This window comes from Gorilla gorilla, chromosome 19 (genome assembly GCF_029281585.2).
Source record: "Gorilla gorilla gorilla isolate KB3781 chromosome 19, NHGRI_mGorGor1-v2.1_pri, whole genome shotgun sequence".
Lineage (NCBI taxonomy): Eukaryota > Metazoa > Chordata > Mammalia > Primates > Hominidae > Gorilla > Gorilla gorilla.
In genome coordinates, this window is record NC_073243.2 from 16,598,644 (window position 1) to 16,622,598 (window position 23,955).

Sequence of the window (23,955 nt, forward strand, 5' to 3'; positions counted from 1 at the left end):
TTGGCAAACACGTATTGCTTTATTTAGTGTTTCTCTGGATTGCAGAAGTGTCAGCAGCGGGCTGAGACCCCCAGAAGGGCATAGAGGCAGCTGGGCAGCCCCCAGGCCCTTGAGGGTAGGAGCAGGGAGAAGCAGCAGAAGGAGGTGATGCCCCTGCCGCTCCTCCCAAGGCCAGCCCCGTCCCCACGCTCCCATGCCAGGGAGGGGTCAGGGGCCAGAAAAGGCCCTACATCCTTGAGTGGGGCCCGTGTGTGCGGGCAAGCTGTCTGTCATCCCAAGGCCTGGACTCAGGCAGAGGCGCTTTTCCCACCTGGTACCTCCCAGGGCCGATTGCTGGTCAAGGAGGCAGATCTACTCTTAAGACATGACGTGGGTTTTATGGGGCTCCCTGGCTCTGGGAGTGGCAGTGAGGCACGCTGAGGAAGGGCTGCCATCTTGGTTTTGTGGCAACCTGCCGTATGACCGTGGGCAAGTGCCTTCTCCTGTTTGGGCATCTGTCTTCTGCTCTGTAACATCAAGGGGCTGGGCTGGATGATCTCTCAGCGTCTTCCAACCTCTATGGTCTAAGACGGCCTTCCCCACTCCAGCACGGCCTCAAACTGGGATGAGGAGGACAGTAAAAGGGCATTCTTTTTTTTTTTTTTTTAAGACGGAGTCTCGCTCTGTTGCCCAGGCTGGAGTGCAGTGGTGTAATCTTGGCTCACTGCAACCTCCACTTCCTGGGTTCAACTGATTCTCCTGCCTCAGCCTCCTGAGTAGCTGGGATTAGAGGCGTGCACCACCATGCCTGGCTAATTTTGTATTTTTACTAGAGGTGGAGTTTCTCCATGAAGGTCAGGTTGGTCTCGAAATCCTGACCTCAGGTGATCTGCCCGTCTCCGCCTCCCAAAGTGCTGGGGTTACAGACGTGAGCCACCGTGCCCAGCCTAAAAGGACATTCTTAAGGCAGAAAGAAGGGGGCAGGCAAGTGTGGTCTCAGCCCCCAGATGGAAGTCAGAGTGGGCTGCAAAAGATGCAGATGGGCAGGCAGGGAGACAGGTAAACAGACAGAAAGACAAGGTGCCAAGGGAATCAGGAGGAGAGGTGTCCTGGCCAGGGAAGAGGGCACCAGAGCCCAGCCCACACAACCTCTCGGCTACATTCCTTGCCCTGCTGGAGTCAGGGAAAACACATCCAGTGTGTCCTTGGGTGGGAAATGGCTTTTTTAAAAAAATAAGTTTCCTATAAAGCATCAAAAAAACCTCAGAGAAAACTTCAGCAAAAGTTCCCTTCTCTCAAATATTTGGCATCGGCAGTAGGGGGCGGCAAGGCTCGCTCTGGCCCTGGCTTTCTTATTGCTGTGGCCCGGCCTGGCCCACTCCTGGGGTAGCTCCTGGCCCCTGCTGCTCCCTCAAGAGAGGGATGGGCAGGAGGTGGGAGATTGCAGGTGGGCTTCGGGGTGTCCCTGGGTCCCTGTCTGGAAGTTCGAGTCTTTGGTAACTGGGAGGGGGAGGAGGAGAAAAGCAAAGCGTTGGGCGTTGGGAGGGTCCAGTGGGCGCCTTTATCACCGAGAATTCAGCCGTGGGGCGACCTGTGGGGGCGGAGAGAGACGGCCAAGTGGCGAGGGGAGCAGACGGGGGCCCCGGTACTCAGACTTTTTTTCGTCCTTTTTTTTCCTTTTTATGGAGAATGGGGTCTCGCTATATTGCCCGGGCTGGTCTTGGACTCCTGGGCTCAAGCTATCCTCCCACCTCTGCTTCCCTAAGAGTTGGGATTACAGGCGTGAGCCGCGGCACCCAGCCCCAGCGCTTAGATTCATGGGTTCGATGCAGGCAGGAGTCGGGGGGCCTAGTGGTGTCCATCCTGGAGCCTCAGACCTGACTCCCATAGGAATGCCCACCGCCCTGGCCAGAGTGAGCCTGTCCTCCCTCCTGGCACCCCCAATCAGCCTATATATCTTCCCTGCATTGCCGTGCTGCCTTTTTTTTTTTTTTTTTTTTTTTGAGACAGGGTCTCATTTTGTCACCCAGGCTGGAGTGCAGTGGTGAGATCTTGGGTCTCATTGCAGCCTCAACCTCCTGGGCTCAAGCGATCCTTTCATCTCAGGCTTCTGAGCAACTGGGACTACAGGCACACGCCACCACACCAGGCTAACTTTTTCGTATATAAATTCTGAGATGGAATTTTGCTCTTGTTGCCCAGGGTAGAGTGTAATGGCGCAATCTCGGCTCACCGCAACCTCCACCTCCAGGGTTTAAGCGATTCTCCTGCCTCAGCCTCCTGAGTAGCTGGGATTACAGGCATGCGCCACCACACTCGGCTAATTTTGTATTTTAGTAGAGATGGGGTTTCTCCAGTTGGTCAGGCTGGTTTCGAACTCCCAACCTCAGGTGATCCGCTTGCCTTGGCCTCCCAAAGTGCTGGGATTACAGGCATGAGCCACTGGGCCTGGCCTTTTTTTTTTTTGAGATGACATCTCACTCTGTTCCCCAGGCCTGGAGTGCAGTGGCATGATGTCAGCTCACTGCAATCTCCACCTCCTGGGTTCAAGCAATTCTCCTGCCTCAGCCCCCACTAGTAGCTGGTATTACAGGCGTGCACCACCACGCCCGGCTAATTTTTGTATTATTAGTAGAGATGGGGTTTCACGATGTTGGCCAGGCTGGTCTCGAACTCCTGATCTCTGGTGATCCACACACCTCGGCCTCCCAAAGTGCTGGGATTAAAGGTGTGAGCCACTGCACCCGGCCTTTTGCATTTTTTTAGTAGATGGGTTTTGCCATGTTGGCCAGGCTGGTTTCAAACTCCTGGCCTCAGGTGATCCACCCGCCTCGGCCTCCCAAAGTGCTCGGATTATAGGCATGAGCCACTGTGCTGCCACCTTTACAACTTTCTGCACCGAGGGGCTCTCTCTGGCCCTCATGGGTGGGCCAAGGGATGGAAGAGGTGGTATGATGGCCTCTGGATGAAGGCCCATGGTGAGGTGCCCGGGCTCTGCCAAGCACAACCAAGGAAGGCTTGGCTATCACAGCCAGGCCATAAGCGGGAAAGCAGGCCCCACTCACCACAGCCAGGTGCCCGTTCTTGGCCTTGGTGATGAGCAGCTCCGAGCCGGGTGTGAAGTCAATGGTGCCATCCCTGCCGGGACCCCCTGCAAACGTGATGCTGGGGGAACGGGGTGGGTGAGGGTTTTTCCATGGAGGCAGACCCCCAACCCTAAGGTGGACCCCCGCCCTGTCCCTGGGTGCCCACACAGCCCCCTCGCCACCCCCCGCCCTGTCCCCGGGGGCCGCCCGTGCCTCACCTGCCCTGGTTGATGTTGATGCTGTCCACGCGGTCGGCACTGAGGGCTGTCTTGGTCAGCGTCTCAATCACGTGGTCACTCTGCAGCACCACATCTCCCTGGGGGGCCAGGCAGGAGGAGGGGTCAGGCCCTGCCCAGAACTCGAGGAGCCCCCACCCCACCTCCCCATCCACCTCCTGACCCCCCAATCCACCCCCCATCCACACGCCCACCTCCCCATCCACCCTCCCACCTCCCTCCCCATCCACCCCCACACCCCTATTCCCCCATCCACCCCACCTCCCCATCCACCTCCCCCATCCCCCCCACCCCTCCCCATCCACGAAAAGGCACCTTTTGCTTATTGTCCGCACGCTGTACATGAAGCACAAAAAGACTGTCGCTCAGGCTGCTGACAGAGATTCCTGAGGGGAGAGGGCAAAGGTCAGAGGTCGAGGGTCAGAGCAGGGGCCCTCCCCCTGCAGCCCTGGACCCTGGCTGACCGGTCAGGTTGGCGTAATCAATCCTCTGCTTGACTTTGGCGTCCTCCACGATGACGACGGCGTTGGGCGTGAGCAGCAGCTGCCGGGAGCGAGGCTTGTAGCCCTTGCGGTCGTATTTCACAACAGGCACCGCATACTGGGGACAGAGGCCAGGCTGAAGGGGCTGGGGAGAGGCTCCCAAGGCTCCGCCCGTGCCCTAACCTGCCTCCAGCTCTCGGGCAGCAGCACCGTGCTGCTGGACTCAGGGCTGCAGGCAGGCTCTTACCTGAATGGGCTCAGAGCCCAAGGCCTGCAGCACTCGGGGGCTGATCTCATCTGTACCTGCAACTCAGATGGCGGGGAGGGAGGTCAGTGGAGGCAACGGGGGACCAGGATGATGACGAAAGGTCTGAATGCTGGAAAGTCAGGGGCTCACCAAGCCGAGTGCTGATGAAGAGCCTGGGTACACTCTGAGGGTAATTATCCTTCTTGCCCTTGAAGATCTCACTAGCCACAGCCTTCTGCTGCAGCTGAGGAGACAAGGGGGGTGAGGAGAGTGTCATGGTGGGGAGAACCATCTTGGGGGGCAGAGCCAGCCTTAGGACCTGAGACAGCCTCCCTCACCCGCTTGCTGGTCCCTCTCTGGCTCAGCACCAGGAGGCTGAGCCCTGCCCCCCACACGCCCATCAACCCTCCACTTCCTGACCCTCTGCCGCCACCAAGCACTCCCCAGCAGGGTCATGAAGGCACTGCGGGGTTTTGAAACTGGCCTTGGTAATGTTTCCCCACCCCATCAGGCCCTGGTGGCCCTGAGACTCAGCTCCAGCTTGGGGTCTTGTAAGCAGCAGATCACTAATACTCAGGGTTACTGGGTGGGTCCTTTAGCATCATCCATTACTGAGGTGGCAAAAACACAGCACATCAACCAATGCCTGTAATCAGGGCAGATATCACCAATCGACCCGAGTGAAGACGCAGACTTTTCAACACAGGGTTCTGAGCAGTCTCTACCAATCAAGGGCAGTTGGCCCACGATATGAACCCTACTGGCCACCCCAAATGTACTCCAGTGTCCACTTCCTCCACGAGGCCCAGCAGGGCCTGGCATCCAACTGAGGTCACCGGTAGACCGGGGTAAATACGGTAGACCGAGGTAAATACGGTAGACCGAGGTAAATACGGTAGACCGGAGTAAATAGAGTAGACCGGGGTAAATACGGTAGACCGAGATAAATACGGTAGACCGGGGTAAATAGAGTAGACCGGGGTAAATAGAGTAGACCGGGGTAAACAGAGTAGACCGGGGTAAATAGAGTAGACCGGGGTAAACAGAGTAGACCGGGGTAAATATGGTAGGCGGGGTAAATACGGTAGACCGAGGTAAATACGGTAGGCAGGGCAAAATACGGTAGACCGGGGTCAATACGATAGACGGGGTAAATAAATAGAGTAGACTGGGGTAAATACGGTAGGTGGGGTAAATACGGTAGACCGAGATAAATATGGAAGACTGGGGTAAATAGAGTAGACCAGGGTAAATACGGTAGACCGGGGTAAATACGGTAGACCGCGGTAAATACGGTAGACCGGGATAAATGCCCCTCCAGGCAGACACCCTTTGAGCAATGCTTGCGACTCCCTGACTCGACTTCCTCATCCTCACCCAGCCCCGCTCTCCATACCTGCTGCTTCCACTCAGGGCTGATACTCCGGCAGTATTTCCACACCATGTTCTTTATGCACAACTCCCGCAGAAGCTCTGAGGCCTAAGGGGAGGAGTGAGGTCAGAGGTCCTGGACACCCTGGGCCCTTCCCTCTGAAGACATCGAACATATGCTACTGCAGCCTTTGGATAAGCAACGCCCCCTCCATCTGGAGACGCTTCCAGTCAAGAGACCTTACTCAGCAGGGCGCGGTGGCTCACGCCTGGAATCCCAGCACTTTGGGAGGCCAAGGTGGGTGGATCACCCGAGCTCAGGAGTTCAAGACCAGCCTGGCCAACAGGGTGAAACCCCGTCTCTACTAAAAATAAAAAAATTAGCTGGGCGTAGTGGCGGGCGCCTGTAGTCCCAGCTACTCGGGAGGCTGAGGCAGGAGAATCGCTTGAACCCGGGAGGAGGAGGTTGCGGTGAACCGAGATCGCGCCACTCCCCGGGCGAAAGTGTGAGACTCCATCTCAAAAAAAAAAAGAGACCTTACTTTTCACTGCTCAGCTCTGGTCCGGGCCCTCCGTGAGCCCTCCCTGACCGATCCTTTGGCCCCAAGAAATCACACCCTTCTGCTGTGTACTTTGATGGTCCCTAACTTGGCAGGGGGTGCCCACAGACCTCACGCAGGGCAGGTGGGGGCGTGGGCCACGAGGTGTCCAGGACATTCCGGGGCAGCTGCCGCCTCAGGTTTAGCAAAAAAGAGGTGCGCACATGGTCCAGGAAGAAGGCGTTCTCGGGGCAGCGGGGGGCGTGGCGCAGGATGAAGCCTCGGATGAGCCTGGGGTGGGGGGCCAGACAGGGTTGGGGGTGAGGGGCCTGGCGGTGAACCCCCCCCCACGCCCTGCTCTGCAGCCCCCACAAGGCACCCTGGCGCTCACCGCCGGATGGTCTGTGCCGCCCACTTCCTCTTGGCTGCCTTCCTCCGGCCCAGTGTTCCACGCCACCACGACTGGATGCAGACGGCTGTCATGGAGACCACAGATGGCTGAACTCTATCTTCTTACCATGGTGGCCCCCCCTGGCCCCAGACCCCGCCCCTCCTGAACACCCATGGGCCCGCGAACCTGATGTCTTCACCCGGAGGAATTTCTGCCGCCAGTGAAAGCCCCTCCAGGCAGCTTGGATCTTTGTGGCTGCGGTCGGGAAAGAAAGGCAATTGGCCAGAGCGCGGCGAGCCAGCTGGGAGCCTGGTGCCGTGTGCGCTCCATGAGTGGCATGAATGGGAGAGTGGCTGAAGGAACCAACGAGCAGGAGGACAGTGGTGAAGAAGAATGAATGTGGGGACTGCCCGGAAAAGGGGTGTGGCGGGTGGGATGGTGAGCGTGGGGCTGGAGCTGATAGGGAGGGGTGGACTCCCTGGAGAAGGAGCCCAAGGGAGTGACTTCCCTGCTTCCTAGAAGGGACCCCGTGCAGCAGGAAGGGTAGGCCCCTCTCACCCAGGCTCTGTCGCCGGACCTCCAGGGCATCCTCTGTGGCAAACAGGGTCTTGGGGAAGCGGATGAAGATCTTGGTCCTGGGAGAGCAGCAGTGATCAGCCCGGGGTTGCCACTCCCATTCCCCGCAGGCACCCAGCACGGACACTACCCACCTGCCCATCTTGTACTCTTCTGGCTTGTAGCCCAGGTGTCGGACCAGCACAGCCACCCCATCCTGTGGCCGTCCTGCCCACGTGGGCCACGTCTCTGGGCACAGTGACTTGTACCTGGGGACAGGAGGGGCAGGAATGCACGCGGCCCCCACCCCAGTCAGCAGCCTGCCCTGGGGGACCCCAATCAGCTTTCTCTGGGCACCTGCTGGGTGCTCCCACTGACTCGTTCACAGCTAGCAGGAGGCTCACTCGGTCACTGCCCCCATTTTAAAGATGAAGAAACCGTTCTTATCTACCTAAGGCCAAGTAACTAGAAAGTGGCAGAGATGAAATTCACAGTTTGAACCCCCAGACCTCCGACTCAGAAGAACCACAAAGCTGCTCCACCCTTTCGGAGCCCCTTGGAAGCTGCCCTACAAGGCTTCCTGTCTGCCTCTGGTGCCCGGCACGTGGATGGAGGCCTCCTGTACCCCTGACCGGGTGCTCCTGGAGGGCACGGCCTGGGGGAGCCGGGTATTCTTTCCACCCAGCTTGATGTCAGGTCCGCAGCACCAAGGGCCTCCACCAAGGGCAGCCCAGGGCCTCCGCATCCGCATTTCTAAAATGGGGCCGAGAACCCTTGTCTGCCCTCACGGGACCTAGGGGCTCCTACCCTCCCGCTCCCCTTCCCTGGCGCCGAGCAGGACCTGCCCCCACCTTTGCAGGAAAGCTTCGTATTTGCGGCGATAGGCAAAGCCGGCTCTGCGCACGCGCAGGTTTTCCATCAGCCCCAGGTACTTCACCTGGTGGCGGATCAGCACCTCGTCAAAGCGGCCTGGGGTAGGGGGAGCGCCGTGGTCAGCGGGCTGGCGCTGACAGCCTGTCTCCTGCAGGGGAGGCCCGGCCCCGAAGTCCCCCGTGGGAGGGGCCTACCGGGCTGTTTGGCATCATTGGGCTTGATGCAGCGGACGTAGGCGGGCTCCTTAGACTGCAGGATCTCCACCAGCTGCAGGAGGCTCATCTTGAACTGGGTGGCGACCTGGCGAGCCAAGAGGCATGGAAGGTTGGCAGGAGCTGGGCTAAAGCTGCTGACCCCAGCAGCGAGTACCGCACTCCCCTGGCTGGTGACGCGAGCAGCAGCCCCTGATTCTGCCTGGTCCTTATTCCTCCCACCACACCTTCCTCGCAGCAGAGGAGGGGGCCAGACTCCACCCCTTACCCCTCTGGCTGGGCGAGAGACCTCAGTCTACGAGCCTCACTCCAGCCTAAAACTCCTGCTCAGGTCTCCCAGCAACCTCAGTGCTACACCTCCCTTTAGTGGCCCTTCTTTTTCTTTCTAGAACTTCAGGGCTGCGTTCCTGAACAGCATGTCCCATGCTATGCATTCAGCTAGTATCTGGGTATGCTGCTCTGCGGGACCTGGAAGGATCTCAGGCCTGGCGGAGGAGCACTCCTTGGCAAAGACTCACAGTCCCGAGTGTTCCGAGAGTAGCAGGTGTATGCCTGTGGGTTCTGAGAGCCCCACAAAGGGACAATTCATCCAGTCTGAGGGTTAGGGGGCACCGGGTGACGTCTTCTGGAAATGACGCTCTGCTGAGCTTTAAAGGATAAGGAGCAGGGGCGGGTGAAGTGGCTACGGGGAAGGACTGGGGGGGAGCTGCTAAGTACTCCGGCAAGATCCAGTGGCTGGACAAGGGAGACAAGGAGAGAAAAGAACGAGGGGGCCGGAGCCGGGCGTGGTGGCTCACGCCTGTAATCCCAGCACTTTGGGAGGCCGAGGCGGGCAGATCACCTGAGGTCAGGAGTTTAAGACTAGCCTGGCCAACATGGTGAAACCCCATCTCTATAAAAATAAAAAAATTAGCCGGGCACGATGGCGGGTACCTGTAATCCCAGCTACTCGTGAGTGTCAAGTGGAAGAATGGCGTGAGCCCAGGAGGCAGAGGTTGCAGTGAGCCGAGATCGCGCCACTGCACTCCAGCCTGGGTGACAGAGCGAGACTCCGTCTCAAAAACAAAAAACAAAAAAACAAAAAACCAAAGAACCAGGGATGACACCCAGGTTTCTGGCCTGGGGGACTGACTGGGTCAAAGAAGGAGAAAGCCTGGAGGGGCAGACCAAGGGCCCGTTTGTTATAGACCAGTGGGGTCTAGGGTGCCCTGGGGCCACCTAGGGGAAGAGGATGAGATACACGAGTCTGTGGCTTGCTGGAGAGGCCTGGGCGGGAGGGTGTGTAGGCATCCTCAGCAGGGAGACGCTAGGGCCGGGAGGATGTGGCGCTTCGGGAGAGGGTGGGGTGGACAGCAGCAGCGGGCAGGGGCGCAGAGAGCCAGACCCCGGGCAGCATGTCGCCTGCATGCCCTCCCTGCCAGGCAGTCTGGCTTCCACCTCCCTATGGACTCACTGACCTCACTCTTCTGGGGCTCCCCTAACCCTCTTTTTGCCAAGCCCAACAGCCGTACCTCCGCCTTCAGCTCGCTGGAGCCCTCCCTGCATCTGGCACCCTGGCCATGCCTGCCTTTCCCGGTCCTTCTCCTTGATGCCATTGCTTTCCCGCTCACCTCATGGCCTTTTTAGACTCTCTGTGTCTGGATTGGGCCCTCACTATAGGTTCATCTGACATTCCCAAGTCATCTCCAATGCTTCCTCCTCCAGGGAGCCTCCTCAACCCCTCACCCCTTCCGCCCTGTCAGGCCGTTTGCTGTTCCCTCTTCTAAGTTTGCAAAGCACCCTGTGCACGTTGCTGCAGGCACACCCACTCATTGTGGTACCTCAGTGCCTGGCAGTGTCTGCTATAAATGTCTGCTGAGTGGGTGGACACATGACAGCAACGGCACAGAGGCAGCTGTCAACATATGGGCACCCACAGAGACAGACGTACACAAGGATTCCCCTACAGACACAGCCCACACTGAAGACACCCGGCTCCACTATAGACACAGCACACACACACAAGTAGGCAAACAGGGACAGGCGCAGTGGCTCACACCGGTAATCCTAACACTTTGGGAGGCCGAGGCAGGTGGATCACCCGAGGTCAGGAGTTTGAGACCAGCCAGGCCAACATGGTGAAACCCCATCTCTACTTAAAATACAAAAAATTAGCCGGGCGTGGTGGCAGGCGCCTGTAATCCCAGCTATTCAGGAGACTGAGGCAGGAGAATCGCTTGAACCAGGGAGGTGGAGGTTGCAGTGAGCCCAGATTGCGCCACTGCACTCCAGCCTGGGCAACAGAGCGAGATTGTCTCAAAAAAAAAAAAAAAAAAAAAGTAGGCAAAGAGGCACCTAAGGCAGCCCCCTACAGACACCTGCAGATGTGCACGGGCTCACACGCATTCACACGCACGCTGCCAGCTCCCAGGCTCACACAGGCCCTCATGCACACTCAGGCGCACGCACCCCCACGCCCGGTCCCGCCACCTCCTCACCGTCTCTGGCCGCTTCTTGTCACTGAGCTCGCTCCGGTCGAAGCACTGGCTCATAATGGGATTCTTCGAGCTACACATGGTCTGTGTGGGCAGAGCCGGGGTCAGGGTGGGGCACAGGGACAGGCAGGACAGGCTCCTGGACACAGGTGCAGAGCTGTGGGCTATCCCCACCCCCACCCCGGCCTCCCCGGGTCCTCCTCACCTCCTTGAGGTTCCGGAAGAGAAGGTCATTGTTTTTGTCCAGAAACCCTGGGAGGGGAGAACCGACGTGAGGTGAGAGAGAGCCTCCCCGCAGGCCCCTGTGGGGACACAGCCCCAGGATCCTCACCGGTCACGCTGTAGGTCACCTCCCCAGCATAGTGCAGAAGGCGGAATTCCCCTCGGCCCAGAGATTTCCTGGTCCGCTGGTCAGCCAGCTTGTGCCTGGGGGTGACAGGGAGGAAGCTGCAGATGGCTGCCGGCCTGAGCCAAGCCCTCTGCCTGCTGAAAGGCCCTCAGGAGCAGGAACCAGCTGCCCAGGTGCACCCCAGGCCGGGCACAGTGGCTCATGGCTGTAATCCCAGCAGCTGGGGAGGCCGAGGTGGGCAGATCACAAAGTCAGTACTTCGAGACCAGCTTGGTCAATATGGTGAAACCCCATCTCTACCAAAAATACAAAAATTAGCCAGGTGTGGTGGTGGGCCTGTAGTCCCAGCTACTCAGGAGGCTGACGAAGGAGAATCGCTTGAACCCAGGAGGCAGAGGTTGCAGTGAGCCGAGATGGTGCCACTACACTCCAGCCCTGGGTGATAGAGCAAGATTCCGTCTCAAAAAAAAAAAAAAAAAAAAAAAAAAGAGCAGGTGCACCCCCAGGGCTGGGTCACTGAGGCAGGCCAGGCAGGGCCAGTGGCCTCCCTGATCAGAGCGGACCATGGAGGCTCAGAGAGGTAGATGACCTTGGCCAGGGCCACACAGTGCCAGGACCGGGACCTGGGCCTCCTGACGGCCAGGGCACGCTGCAGGGAGGGAAACTCTCGTTGCTTCCGGCCGCTGCGGGCTCTGCTCAGAAGCGGTGGTGAGCTGCGCACTACTTTTCAGAATGGAATCTGCTGCCCCAAGAGAGCACTTAAGTCTTAGGCGTGTTTATACCCTTTCACCCATTTGCTTTTAAGAACTATTTCAAGCAGCTAACCAGAGACACGGACAAAGATTGAAGGCACGGAGATGTTTGTGGCAGCCTTGTGATTCCAGCAGAAAGCTGGGAGGCTGGCCAGGGGCCCTGAAGGGCTGGGTGAGAGAGGGGAGTATCTGTGGGTCAGAACCGCTCCAGGAAGTGTTCTGAGGAAAATGTTGTTTGATGATACAGGAAAATGTGCAGGATATAGCATTACCCTGAGCCTTATACACAAGAAGTTCTCGACTATGAAAAAAAATGCATAGAAAAAGGCAGGAGGGAAATGCCTCACACAGTTAACAGCCATGGCCTTTGGGTGACGGGATCACAGGTGGCTTTTGCGCACATTCCAGCTTTGCTGTAATGAGCAATATTATTTTTATAATCAGAAACAAGTTTTTAGTATTATTTAATGAATCAGGCAGCCCCTAAACCCGAATAGATTCAGAGAGACTCCTAGAAACAACTCTTTTTTTTTTTTTGAGACGGAGTCTCGCTCTGTCATCCAGGCTGGAGTGCAGTGGCACGATCTCAGCTCACTGCAAGCTACACCTCCCAGGTTCAAGCAATTCTCCTGGCTCCCAAGTAGCTGGAATTATAGGTGCCCACTACCACGCCTGGCTAATTTTTGTAGTTTTAATAGAGACAGGGTTTCACCATGTTGCCCAGGCTCGTTTCGAACTCCTAACCTCAGGTGATCCACCCGCCTCAGCCTCCCAAAGTGCTAGGATTACAGGCGTGAGCCACTGCACCTGGCCTTCTTTCTCTTTTTTAAAAAATTCATTATTTATTTTTTTCCTTTTTTTTTTTTCTTTTTTTTGAGACGGAGTCTCGCTCTTGTCACCCAGGCTGGAGTGCAGTGGGTTGATCCCAGCTCACTGCAGCCTCAAAACTCCAGGGCTCAAGTGATGCTCTTGCCCCAGCCTTCTGCATAGATGGGACTCCAGGCGTGTCAGCATGCCTCGCTGAGCTTCTTAGTTTCTGGACACATGTGAGGGGTCCTTAACTCAGCACCGTCCCTGGTCACCTCCTTGCGGCTGGTGTTTTGTGATGGCGGAGGGACTCCTGCACTCCGCAGGCTCTGCTGCAAGTGAGCCCTCGCCCCCAGCAGCCCCGCAGCCCCACTCACGTCAGGAAGTGTGGATGGTGCTTGACAGTATCCTCCAGCTTCTCCAGGAAGGTCAGGTCCGTGGCCTCCCCGGGGCGCAGACACTCCTCATCCTGGGGGGTGTGGCACAGGGGGAAGGACGTATGGGGGACAGGCCAGAGCGCACAGAGGATTGGGGTCACCGTGCTGGGAGGCACAGACACAGGGGAAGGGCAGATCACAGGGAGCCTCCACAGAGAGCTTCCAACTGGGGCAGCACCTCCCTCCATCCTCCATTCACAGCCCTGCCCTGTCTCTACTCAGCCCCAAACTCTGGCCCTCTGTGGACCAGCCTGGAGAGAACGGAGAAGGGGGACATCCTCCCACCCAGCCTCCAGCACCAGGCCTTGGAGGCGCAGAGGACTCACCAAAATCGAGATGATGCCCTTAAACTTCTCCTCCACCAGATCACAGATGATTTTGTTGTTGAAATACTGGACGGGCTCCCACTGAGGGGCAGAAGGGAAGGAAGGGGTCACCGTGGGGTCCCGGCACCCTCTCCCAGGGGCCCCGATACCCAGGCTCCCCGTGGCCCACGGAGAGTGCCCCCAGGCTAGCACACACCGCAATGCCCTCTGCCTCGTACTCCTCCTGCTCCGACTTGAGCGTGAGCTCAATGAAGAGCTGCTGCAGCTTCTCGTTGCAGTAATTGATGCAGAACTGCTCAAAGCTGTAAGGAAGGAGAAGAGCCCACAGTGGCTCAGCGGGGACACAGGACCAGGAGAGGGGAAAAGCTGGACGACGCCCCTGAGCACAGGAGGTGAGAAACACAGAGACAGTCCCCGGCTGGCTGGGGAGTCACGGGGCAGGAATGAGAGGCTGGAGGACAGAAGAGAGGGAGCAGGACAGGAGACCGGGAGGAGAGACAGGGGGAAAGATGGCACCGACCTGTTATGCTGAAACACTTCAAAGCCATAAATATCCAGGAGCCCGAGAACCGTGGTGCTCCGCCAGCTGGGGCTCTCCGCGTCCTAGGGCAGTCATTCAACCCAAGGCGTGGGCCCCCTGCGCGTGCCAGCCCCACCCCACAGCACCCCCCGCCTCGCCGACGGCCCTCCCTTCTGCCTCGGGAGCAGTGTGGACCGAGCCCTCACCTTGGAGGCCAGCGACCTGTTGATCTTCCCGACGAGCCAGGTAAAAGTGCGGCTGTACACAGCCTTGGCGAGGGCGTCTCGCGCGTACGCGGCCTGCTCCAGGTTCAGCGGGCTCAGGAGCTGTGGACGCAGCGTGAGGCAAGGAGATGAATGCCACAAAGCCTGTGCATCCCACCTGCTCCCAGGCTCAGGCAGACCAGGAAGCTGCCACCACTCTGCACTCCCAGCTCCAGTGAGCCTGCGCTATGGGGAGGAGTGCTGGTAGTGGGACCTCAGGGAGGACAGGTGGCCACCCCAGAGGGAAGGTGGTAGAGGGACAGGGAGGCCTCATTCCTGAGGTGGGAGTCTGGTTCCAGCCAGATTGTTACTCTTCCTATGTGACCCTGGCCAGCTCACTGTGCTGCTTCTTTTTTTTTGAGACAGAGTCTAGCTCTGTTGCCGTGATCTCAGCTCACTGCAACCTCCACCTCCCAGGTTCAAGCGATTCTCCTGCCTCAGCCTCCTGAGTAGCTGGGATTACAGGCGCCCGCCACCATGCCCGGCTAATTTTTGTATTCTTAGTAGATAGGGTTTCACCATGTTGGCCAAGATGGTCTCGAACTCCTGACCTCAGGTGACCTGCCCACCTCAGCCTCCCCAAGTGCTGGGGTTACAGGCGTGAGCCACCATGCTCGGCTCTCACTCTGCTTCTCTGAGCAGCCTTCCTTCCGTCCCTCCAGCATTGCTGAGGGAAGCAGGCGAAGGGGAGTGATGGGAGTAGGGGCTGCCTTGGAACACCTGCCCCTCCACACCTGAGGGCAAGGGCCCGGCCTCACCTCCTCCCCCTTGGCGATGATCTTCCTGTGTGTCAGGGCTTCTCGCAGCGTCGGGCCTTCCACGCTGAGGAGCTGCCAAGGGCAGGCGAGGACACGGTGAGGGTGCACCCCCAGCCCCCGCCTCTGCCGTCCTCCCGTCGCCCTCTGCCCGCCCCACTCACCCTGGTCAGATACTTGAGCTGGTTCTCGGTGGTGACCTGGGCATTGCTCTCCTCGTCGGCAGCAAAGTGGATGTTGCCCAAATGAAGGACGCTGGCCACGATGCTCAGCAGGTCCTGGGGGAGCAGGCCGGGGGCAGGAGGGGGTGAGAGGGGCCAGAGAGCCCCAAGAGGGCAACTAGCAGATAGCCATGCAGGGGTGGGTGGTGAAGTGTCGGAGAGAAAGGGCTGGAAGTGGGAATGGGTGTTAAAGGTGGAAGGTGATTCTGCGGGTGGGCTGGGCACGGTGGCTCACGCCTGTAATCCCCGCACTTTGGGAGGCTGAGGCAGGAGGATCACCTGAGGTCAGGAGTTCGAGACCAGCCCAGCCAACATGGCAAAACCCCATCATTGCTAAAAATACAAAAATTAGCCAGGTGTGGTGGCAGGTGTCTGTAATCCCAACTACTCAGGAGGCTGAGGCATGAGAATCACTTTAACCTGGAGGCAGAGGTTGCAGTGAGCTGAGATCGCACCACTTCACTCCAGCCTGGGCAAAAGAGGGAGACTCCATCTCAAAAAAAAAAAAAAAAAAAAAAAAAAGGGATTACTGGCCCACGCCTGTAATCCCAGCACTTTGAAAGGCTGAGGCAGGCGGATCACCTGAGGTCAGGAGTTCGAGACCAGCCTGGCCAACATGGTGAAACTCTGTCTCTACTAAAACTACAAAAAATTAGCTGGGCATGGTGGCGGGCGCCTGTAATCCCAGCTACTCGGGAGGCTGAGGCAGGAGAATTGCTTGAACCCGGGAGGCGGAGGTTGCAGTGAGCCGAGATTGCACCACTGCACTCCACCCTGGGCAACAAGAATGAAACTCCGTCTCAAAAAATAAAAAACAAAAAAAAAAAGAAGGTGATTTTGGGGGTGTGACAGGAGGAAAGGGAGGGTCCCGGAAGAGGCCTCACCTCCACTTCATCCTCGGTGAAATCAATGACTGTCAGAGCCTTCCTGACGACCTTCCAGTCACTCTTGTCGTTGATGGAGGAGACTTTGGCACACTGGCCCTGGAGGAAGGGCACAGCTGGGTTGCCAGCCCTGGCACCGGATCCCTGGGTGGCACCTGCCCTCCCTGCCAGCCACTCACCTTCACCAGGTACAGGTAGCTCTGGGGGTTCCGTTCCAAGCCCAGCCTGCGAAGAGTCTCCTCCTCACCCCCCTCCAGCAGCTGGTAGAAGATGTGGAAGTTCCGCTCCCCATGATTCTGGTGCACCACTCGTGACTTTTCCAGGAGGTAACTGAGGATGTGGCCACCCACGGGGGCACCCTGTGGGCAGGGCAGGGCATGAGGCCGGGTCACGGGGACTGGGAAAAGAGCCCACCTGCCCCTCTTCTCCCCTGCACTCCTGGGCTTTGGCAGCCAGACCTGGATGCCAATTCCAGCCCTGCCACTAGCTGCGTGGGCTCAGGCACGCCACCCACGCTGGACTCAGTTACTTCATCTAGGAAATGGGGAGATTCAACTCCATCGACCTGGCGGCTCCACCTGGATGCCCAACAGGCATCGCAAATTCAACAGGCCTGAAGCTCAACACCGGACCTTCTCCCTCTTCAAACAAGCTCCTGTTAGTGTCTGCCCACCTTGGTCAGTGGTGACTACATCCTTTTCGTTGTTCAAGCCAAGGACTTGGCAGTCCTCCTGGAAGCCTGTGTTTCTCCAAACCCTACATCCAATCAGGCAGCTGATCCTGCTGCCTTAACCTTTAAAACATCCAGAATCCAATCACTGCTCGCCACTTCCACTGCACCACACTGGTCTGAGCCAGTGTCACCTGTCACCTACATGATGACATCAGCCTCCTAACCGGTTTCCCTGCTTAGCCTGGTTCCCCTACCATCTATTCGTCTACTCCCAATCTCCCAGTGAAGCAGCTAAAGTCATTTTTTTTTTTTTTATTTTTGGAGACAGCGTCTTGCTTTCACCCAGGCTGGAGTGCAGTAGCGCAATCACGGTTCACTGCAGCCTCGAACTCCCGGGTTCAAGCGATTCTCCTGCCTCAGCCGCCTGAGTAGCTGGGACAACAGGCACACACCACCGTGCCTGGCTTATTTTTGTATTTTCAGTAGACGCAGGTTTCACCATGTTGGCCAGGCTGGTCTTGAACTCCCGACCTCACGTGATCCACCCGGCCCAACCTCTCAAAGTGCTCAGATTACAGGCATGAGCCACCTCACCCAGCCCGATGACTCCCCTTCTACTCAGAGTTAAAAAAAAAAAAAAAAAAAAAAAGTTCTTGCAACAACCCAAAAGGGCCTGCACCGTGTGGCCTCTCTCTGTTCCCAGGCCCCTGCTCTCTTCTCTGGCCGCTGTGGCCTCCGTGCTGTCCTGGAACACTTCCAGCACCCTCGTATCTCAGGCCTTTGTCCTGGCCGTTCCGTTCCCGCTGCCTGGACAGGCACCTGCACACCTGCACAGCCTGCTCCTGTCTCCATCAAGCCATTATTTTCTATTTTTTTTAGAGACAGGGTCTCACTCCGTAGCCCAAGCTGGAGTACAGTAGCATGATCATAGCTTAGGGTAACCTTGGACTCCTGGCCTCAAGTGATCCTCCTGCCTCAGCCTCCAGAGTAGCTGGGACAACAGACATGTGCCACCCTACCCAGCTGTCAAGCCTTTATTAAAATGCCACTTTCTCAGTGAGGCCTACCCTAATACGACCGCACCTGCCCCCCACTCCTTACTGCATTTTATTTTCTGCCACGGCCTCAATTTCCCTGTTTATTGTTTATCACCCTGGAAGGCAGGATTTTTGTTTGCTTTGTTTGACTGCTGGAATTCCAGCACCTGGTACCCAGTAGGTGCTTCACACGTGTAGAGCCTACTGAATGGGAATCCTCACGACACACACATCCATGGTACCTTGAAGTCAAACTGCACATCCATGTACTTCCCGAACCTGCTGGAGTTATCGTTCCGGAGGGTCTTGGCATTTCCAAAGGCCTAGGAGTGGACGGGGGTATGAGGGACACCTGGCACTCTCCCCCTGCCCTCCCCACCCCGCCTTGTAGCTACTGCTGCCCCTCCCCTCCCGTACTGGCCTTCTCTCCCTGCCCTCCCCTCCCCTCCCGCACTGGCCTTCTCTCCCTGCCCCTCCCCTCCCACACTGGCCTTCTCTCCCTGCCCTCCCCTCCCCTCCCGCACTGGCCTTCTCTCCCTGCCCCTCTCCTCCCACACTGGCACTGGCCTTCTCTCCCTGCCCCTCCCCTCCCACACTGGCCTTCTCTCCCTGCCCCTCCACTCCCACACTGGCACTGGCCTTCTCTCCCTGCCCCTCCCCTCCCACACTGGCCTTCTCTCCCTGCCCCTCCACTCCCACACTGGCCTTCTCTCCCTGCCCCTCCCCTCCCACACCGGCCTTCTCTCCCTGCCCCTCCCCTCCCACACTGGCCTTCTCTCCCTGCCCCTCCACTCCCACACTGGCACTGGCCTTCTCTCCCTGCCCCTCCCCTCCCGCACTGGCCTTCTCTCCCTGCCCTCCCCTCCCCTCCCGCACTGGCCTTCTCTCCCTGCCCTCCCGCACTGGCCTTCTCTCCCTGCCCTCCCGCACTGGCCTTCTCTCCCTGCCCCTCCCCTCCCACACTGGCCTTCTCTCCCTGCCCTCCCCTCCCCTCCCGCACTGGTCTTCTCTCCCTGCCCCTCTCCTCCCGCACTGGCACTGGTCTTCTCTCCCTGCCCCTCCCCTCCCGCACTGGCACTGGCCTTCTCTCCCTGCCCCTCTCCTCCCGCACTGGCACTGGCCTTCTCTCCCTGCCCCTCCCCTCCCACACTGGCCTTCTCTCCCTGCCCCTCCCCTCCCACACTGGCACTGGCCTTCTCTCCCTGCCCCTCCCCTCCCACACTGGCCTTCTCTCCCTGCCCCTCCACTCCCACACTGGCCTTCTCTCCCTGCCCCTCCCCTCCCACACCGGCCTTCTCTCCCTGCCCCTCCACTCCCACACTGGCACTGGCCTTCTCTCCCTGCCCCTCCCCTCCCACACTGGCCTTCTCTCCCTGCCCCTCCACTCCCACACTGGCACTGGCCTTCTCTCCCTGCCCCTCCCCTCCCGCACTGGCCTTCTCTCCCTGCCCTCCCCTCCCCTCCCGCACTGGCCTTCTCTCCCTGCCCCTCCCCTCCTGCACTGGCACTGGGCTTCTCTCCCTGCTCCTCCCCTACCCTCCCACACTGGCCTTCTCTCCCTGCCCCTCCCCTCCCGCACTGGCACTGGGCTTCTCTCCCTGCCCCTCCCCTACCACACTGGGCTTCTCTCCCTGACCCTCCCCTCCCATACTGGCCTTCTCTCCCCGCCCTCCCCTCCCCTCCCACACTGGCCTTCTCTCCCTGCCCCTCCCTTCCCGCACTGGCCTTCTCTCCCCGCCCTCCCCTCCCCTCCCACACTGGCCTTCTCTCCCTGCCCCTCCCCTCGCCTCCCACACTGGCACTGGCCTTCTCTCCCTGCCCCTCTCCTCCCGCACTGGCACTGGTCTTCTCTCCCTGCCCCTCCCCTCCCGCACTGGCACTGGCCTTCTCTCCCTGCCCCTCCCCTCGCCTCCCACACTGGCCTTCTCTCCCTGCCCCTCTCCTCCCACACTGGCACTGGCCTTCTCTCCCTGCCCCTCCCCTCCCACACTGGCCTTCTCTCCCTGCCCCTCTCCTCCCGCACTGGCACTGGCCTTCTCTCCCTGCCCCTCCCCTCCCACACTGGCCTTCTCTCCCTGCCCCTCCCCTCCCGCACTGGCACTGGCCTTCTCTCCCTGCCCCTCCCCTCCCACACTGGCCTTCTCTCCCTGCCCCTCCACTCCCACACTGGCCTTCTCTCCCTGCCCCTCCACTCCCACACTGGCACTGGCCTTCTCTCCCTGCCCCTCCCCTCCCACACTGGCCTTCTCTCCCTGCCCCTCCACTCCCACACTGGCACTGGCCTTCTCTCTCTGCCCCTCCCCTCGCCTCCCACACTGGCCTTCTCTCCCTGCCCCTCTCCTCCCACACTGGCACTGGCCTTCTCTCCCTGCCCCTCCACTCCCACACTGGCACTGGCCTTCTCTCCCTGCCCCTCCCCTCCCGCACTGGCCTTCTCTCCCTGCCCCTCTCCTCGCCTCCCGCACTGGCCTTCTCTCCCTGCCCCTCTCCTCCCACACTGGCACTGGCCTTCTCTCCCTGCCCCTCCCCTCCCACACTGGCCTTCTCTCCCTGCCCCTCCACTCCCACACTGGCACTGGCCTTCTCTCCCTGCCCCTCCCCTCCCGCACTGGCCTTCTCTCCCTGCCCTCCCCTCCCCTCCCGCACTGGCCTCTCCCTGCCCCTCCCCTCCCACACTGGCCTTCTCTCCCTGCCCTCCCCTCCCCTCCCGCACTGGCCTTCTCTCCCTGCCCCTCCCCTCCCACACTGGCACTGGCCTTCTCTCCCTGCCCCTCTCCTCCCGCACTGGCCTTCTCTCCCTACCCCTCCCCTCGCCTCCCGCACTGGCCTTCTCTCCCTGCCCCTCCCCTCCCGCACTGGCCTTCTCTCCCTGCCCTCCCCTCCCCTGCCGCACTGGCCTCTCCCTGCCCCTCCCCTCCCGCACTGGCCTTCTCTCCCTGCCCTCCCCTGCCCTCCCGCACTGGCCTTCTCTCCCTGCCCCTCCCCTCCCGCACTGGCCTTCTCTCCCTGCCCTCCCCTCCCCTGCCGCACTGGCCTCTCCCTGCCCCTCCCCTCCCGCACTGGCCTTCTCTCCCTGCCCTCCCCTCCCCTCCCACACTGGCCTTCTCTCCCTGCCCTCCCCTCCCCTCCCGCACTGGCCTTCTCTCCCTGCCCCTCCCCTCCCACACTGGCACTGGCCTTCTCTCCCTGCCCCTCTCCTCCCGCACTGGCCTTCTCTCCCTGCCCCTCCCCTCGCCTCCCGCACTGGGCTTCTCTCCCTGCCCCTCCCCTCCCGCACTGGGCTTCTCTCCCTGCCCCTCCCCTCCTGCACTGGGCTTCTGTCCCTGCCCCTCCCCTCCTGCACTGGGCTTCTATCCCTGCCCCTCCCTTCCCGCACTGGGCTTCTCTCCCTGCCCCTCCCCTCCCGCACTGGGGTTCTCTCCCTGCCCCTCCCCTCCTGCACTGGGCTTCTGTCCCTGCCCCTCACCTCCAGCACCGGGTTGCTCTGCAGCAGCCGGTCCCGCACGGCACCTCCGCGCTCGGGGGCTGGGCAGGTCTCTGCATAGAACTGCAGCAGCCTCTTGGTGGCCTCGGTCTTGCCTGCCCCGCTCTCCCCAGAGATCATCACAGCCTGGTCCCGACGCTCCGTACGCAGTGCTCGGTACACAGTGTCGGCCACGGCAAACCTGGGGCAGAGGCTCGTCAGGGAGTTTGGGGAGGGGGGCCAAGCAGAGCCCCATGGGAGTCCCGCTCCCACGTCTGGGTGGAGTCCTCTTGTGGGTGGGAGTCGAATACACCCTTGAGGATGGGGACTGGGGGTCGCTCGCAGGTGTGGGCCACGGGAGATCCGTCATAGCTGAGAATGGGCATCACTGCCAGCGGGAGGACTGAGAGGTTCTCACAGGTGGGAGGCTGGAGGTCACTTAGGTGGAGGCTGGAGTCACTCACGGGTAGGGCTGGGGGGATCTTCGCAGGTGGGGTTCAGAGGTCACTAAGATTGGGGGGCCACTCCCAGTTGGGGAATAAGTCATGGGTGTGAGTCGGGATAGGGACTGAGTCCCACCCACATGGAGCTGAGTTGCAACATTCATCTCTGGTCACTGGGGGGCGAGAGACTGTGGGATTCCTCACAGATGTGGCGCGGGACGCCAGGATCATTTTAGAGTAAGGTAAGGGTTGGGCGGGGTCACCTCAGATGGAGACAGAGGGGTCGCTCCCGGAGGGGCTGGGGTCACTCACAGGTGAGGGGGGACTTCATAGAAGCTGACGCCACGGTAACGCTCCATATGCTGCCGGCTGTAGATTTGCAGGTCCCGGTAGGGGTTGACAGAGACCAGGACGGGGCCAATGTAGGTCTGGGGTCGGGGGAAGAGGGTCAAAAGTTTATCCCGGGCCAGGTGCGATGGCTCACGCCTATGATCCCAGCACTTTGGGAGGCCAAGGTGGGCGGATCACCTGAGGTCGGGAGTTCGAGACCAACCTGACCAACATGGAGAAATCCGTCTCTACTAAAAATACAAAATTAGCCGGGCGTGGTGGTGCATGCCTGTAATCCCAGCTACTTGGGAGGCTGAGGCAGGAGAATTGCTTGAACCCGGGAGGAGGAGGTTACAGTGAGCTGAGATCACGCCACTGCACTCCAGCTTGGGCAACAAGAGTGAAACTCTGTCTCAAAAAAAAAAAAAAAAATTTATCCCGGTGACCCTTGGTATCTCTTTCCCCTCCGCTTGCCCGTGTCTGTGACCCCAGCACCCCTGCCGTCTCCCCACAAGGGCCTCACGTAGATGAGGTTCTCCCGAAATCGCCGCCGCAGGTTCTCGATGAAGGCGGCCTCGCTGGTGAAGTTCTCCAGCAGCACGAAATCCTGCACCCCCACCCGGTCACGGGCGGTGAGCGCACTCTCCATGGTCACCCGAACCCCGTCACTGCCCAGGGCCTGCAGAGAATGGGCCGCAGAAGAGGGTCAGAGTCATCGGGGGCGGGGCAAGGCCACTTCACTGCGCCGGTGGGACTGAGAGGGAACGTAGGGGCTTGTGAACTCAGGGCTAGACACGGGACATGAGCAGGACGGGTGCGGAGGGCCTGGGTGCTGAGGGCCTGGGTTCGGAGGGTCTGGGTGTGGTGGGCCGGGTGCCGAAAGCCGGGTGTGGAGGGCCGGGGTCCCGGTGTGGCAGCACAGGGATCACCGAGGCTGCGGGCACAGAACAGAAACAGCATGAACCACTTGGGACTCGGACTCAGGGCACGGACGCAGGCAGGACCAGAGGGCAGAACCCGGGAGGTGCTGGTTCTGGGTGGAGAAAGGGGGGGTCACAAGAAGGAACTCCTTGAAATAGCAGAAAGACTGCTCTGTTGAGCTTGGACCAATCCCCTCCTCTCTCTGGTTCCTTCCTCCTCAAGGAGGAGGAGTTTAGTTAGACCAGGTGACCTCAGGTCCCTGAGGTCTGAGCCACGTGTGACAGGTGCTTTGGAGGACAACTGGCTCAGGGTCAATGCTGCAGGCAGGGTGGGGCCGTCTCTCCCACCCGGACCCACCCCCACCTCCACGGGTAGAGCGTCTAGCACCAAGCAAGAGGTTACTCCCAGACTACACCAGAGGGGTTCCCCCAGAGGGCCTCCCACCCCAGCTGGGCTCAGCCACCCACTCCAGAACGCATGGCTGGGGCCACTCCCTTTCCTCCAGCTGCTGGGCTCCCCAGGCACCTCCTCCACTGAGAGTCCTGAGAAGCCTCAGGGGATGGGGGGTTTACCATGGAAAGCCCAGCTGCCTCTGGGTCCTACTGGAGGGTGGAGGGTGGTGTAGGCTCAGCAAGACCCTCGCCCCACAACCAGGGCTGAGATGGATCCCTCTTCAAACAGGGTCTCAGGGCTCCAAAAAATGGACACCCAGAGTATCCAGGGTCAGAGAAGAACAAGGTGGTGGTGATTGGGGGTGGATCCCAAAGGGGCCGCCGGTGTCCTCTGACCACGAAAGGCCCAGATTTCTGGCCTGGGGCGTCACTCAGGGCCGGGCCGGGGGCCTGCCCCTCCCAGGCTTGTCCTCACCGCCCCGCTCCAATCCCGCGCCGAAGCGGCTGCCAAATCCGGCCGCGGTCCCCGCCCCCTCGCCCTCGGGTCAGGGGTCTCCGCGTTCTCAGGCGTCCCCGGCAGCTCCTCATCCGGCCCCGGGTCCGAGCGTCCCGCGCCGCCCTCCCCGCCTCGGCCTCCTCCCCCTGCAACTTCCCGGGACGTTTTTCCACCCGGAATTCCTGGGCCGCGCCCGCTTCCTGGCGAGGCCGAGGCGACGCCGCGAGGTGGGGAGGGGCGCCCGGGACCCCCCGCCCTGCCCTGCCGCCCCCAGGCTCACCGACGCCCGGTAGCGCATCCTGCCCGGCCGGCCTGGCACCCGCTCCGCTGCCCGCGCTCTGGGTCCCGGGCTCGGCGGCGGTGGCGGCGGCGTCAGCGAGGGAGGGCCCGCCCCCCGCACCGCCCCCACCCGGGCCCCTGAAGCGCGGGGCTTCCCCGGCC

The 23,955-nt window shown here is 60.2% G+C and overlaps 1 protein-coding gene across 6 annotated transcripts in view; it reads right to left on the minus strand.

Annotated features, from left to right (window-relative positions):
- Positions 1–23,955, minus strand: part of MYO1C (myosin IC) — a 30,866-nt gene continuing 6,911 nt past the window's right edge. For 3 of the 6 annotated variants that reach the window (XM_055367103.2, XM_055367107.2, XM_055367104.2), the window contains exons 2-32: positions 22,229–22,384; positions 21,688–21,803; positions 20,936–21,134; positions 17,712–17,792; positions 15,939–16,118; positions 15,760–15,858; positions 14,819–14,932; positions 14,658–14,729; positions 13,843–13,962; positions 13,637–13,719; positions 13,313–13,418; positions 13,117–13,197; positions 12,731–12,822; positions 10,777–10,871; positions 10,651–10,697; positions 10,449–10,529; positions 7,954–8,059; positions 7,738–7,855; positions 7,042–7,155; positions 6,890–6,966; positions 6,518–6,586; positions 6,332–6,416; positions 6,072–6,231; positions 5,427–5,510; positions 4,181–4,274; positions 4,031–4,086; positions 3,766–3,901; positions 3,617–3,687; positions 3,284–3,381; positions 3,045–3,144; positions 1–1,570 (exon numbers count right to left, since the gene is read on the minus strand). In XM_055367103.2, the coding sequence (XP_055223078.2) occupies positions 1,544–1,570; positions 3,045–3,144; positions 3,284–3,381; positions 3,617–3,687; positions 3,766–3,901; positions 4,031–4,086; positions 4,181–4,274; positions 5,427–5,510; positions 6,072–6,231; positions 6,332–6,416; positions 6,518–6,586; positions 6,890–6,966; positions 7,042–7,155; positions 7,738–7,855; positions 7,954–8,059; positions 10,449–10,529; positions 10,651–10,697; positions 10,777–10,871; positions 12,731–12,822; positions 13,117–13,197; positions 13,313–13,418; positions 13,637–13,719; positions 13,843–13,962; positions 14,658–14,729; positions 14,819–14,932; positions 15,760–15,858; positions 15,939–16,118; positions 17,712–17,792; positions 20,936–21,134; positions 21,688–21,803; positions 22,229–22,384 (3,117 nt within the window). In that variant the 3' untranslated portion in view covers positions 1–1,543. Of the gene's footprint in view, positions 1,571–3,044; positions 3,145–3,283; positions 3,382–3,616; positions 3,688–3,765; positions 3,902–4,030; positions 4,087–4,180; positions 4,275–5,426; positions 5,511–6,071; positions 6,232–6,331; positions 6,417–6,517; positions 6,587–6,889; positions 6,967–7,041; positions 7,156–7,737; positions 7,856–7,953; positions 8,060–10,448; positions 10,530–10,650; positions 10,698–10,776; positions 10,872–12,730; positions 12,823–13,116; positions 13,198–13,312; positions 13,419–13,636; positions 13,720–13,842; positions 13,963–14,657; positions 14,730–14,818; positions 14,933–15,759; positions 15,859–15,938; positions 16,119–17,711; positions 17,793–20,935; positions 21,135–21,687; positions 21,804–22,228; positions 22,385–23,198; positions 23,681–23,794; positions 23,949–23,955 lie in introns of those variants that run through there. The other 3 variants (XM_055367105.2, XM_055367109.2, XM_055367106.2) reach the window with 3 other exon arrangements.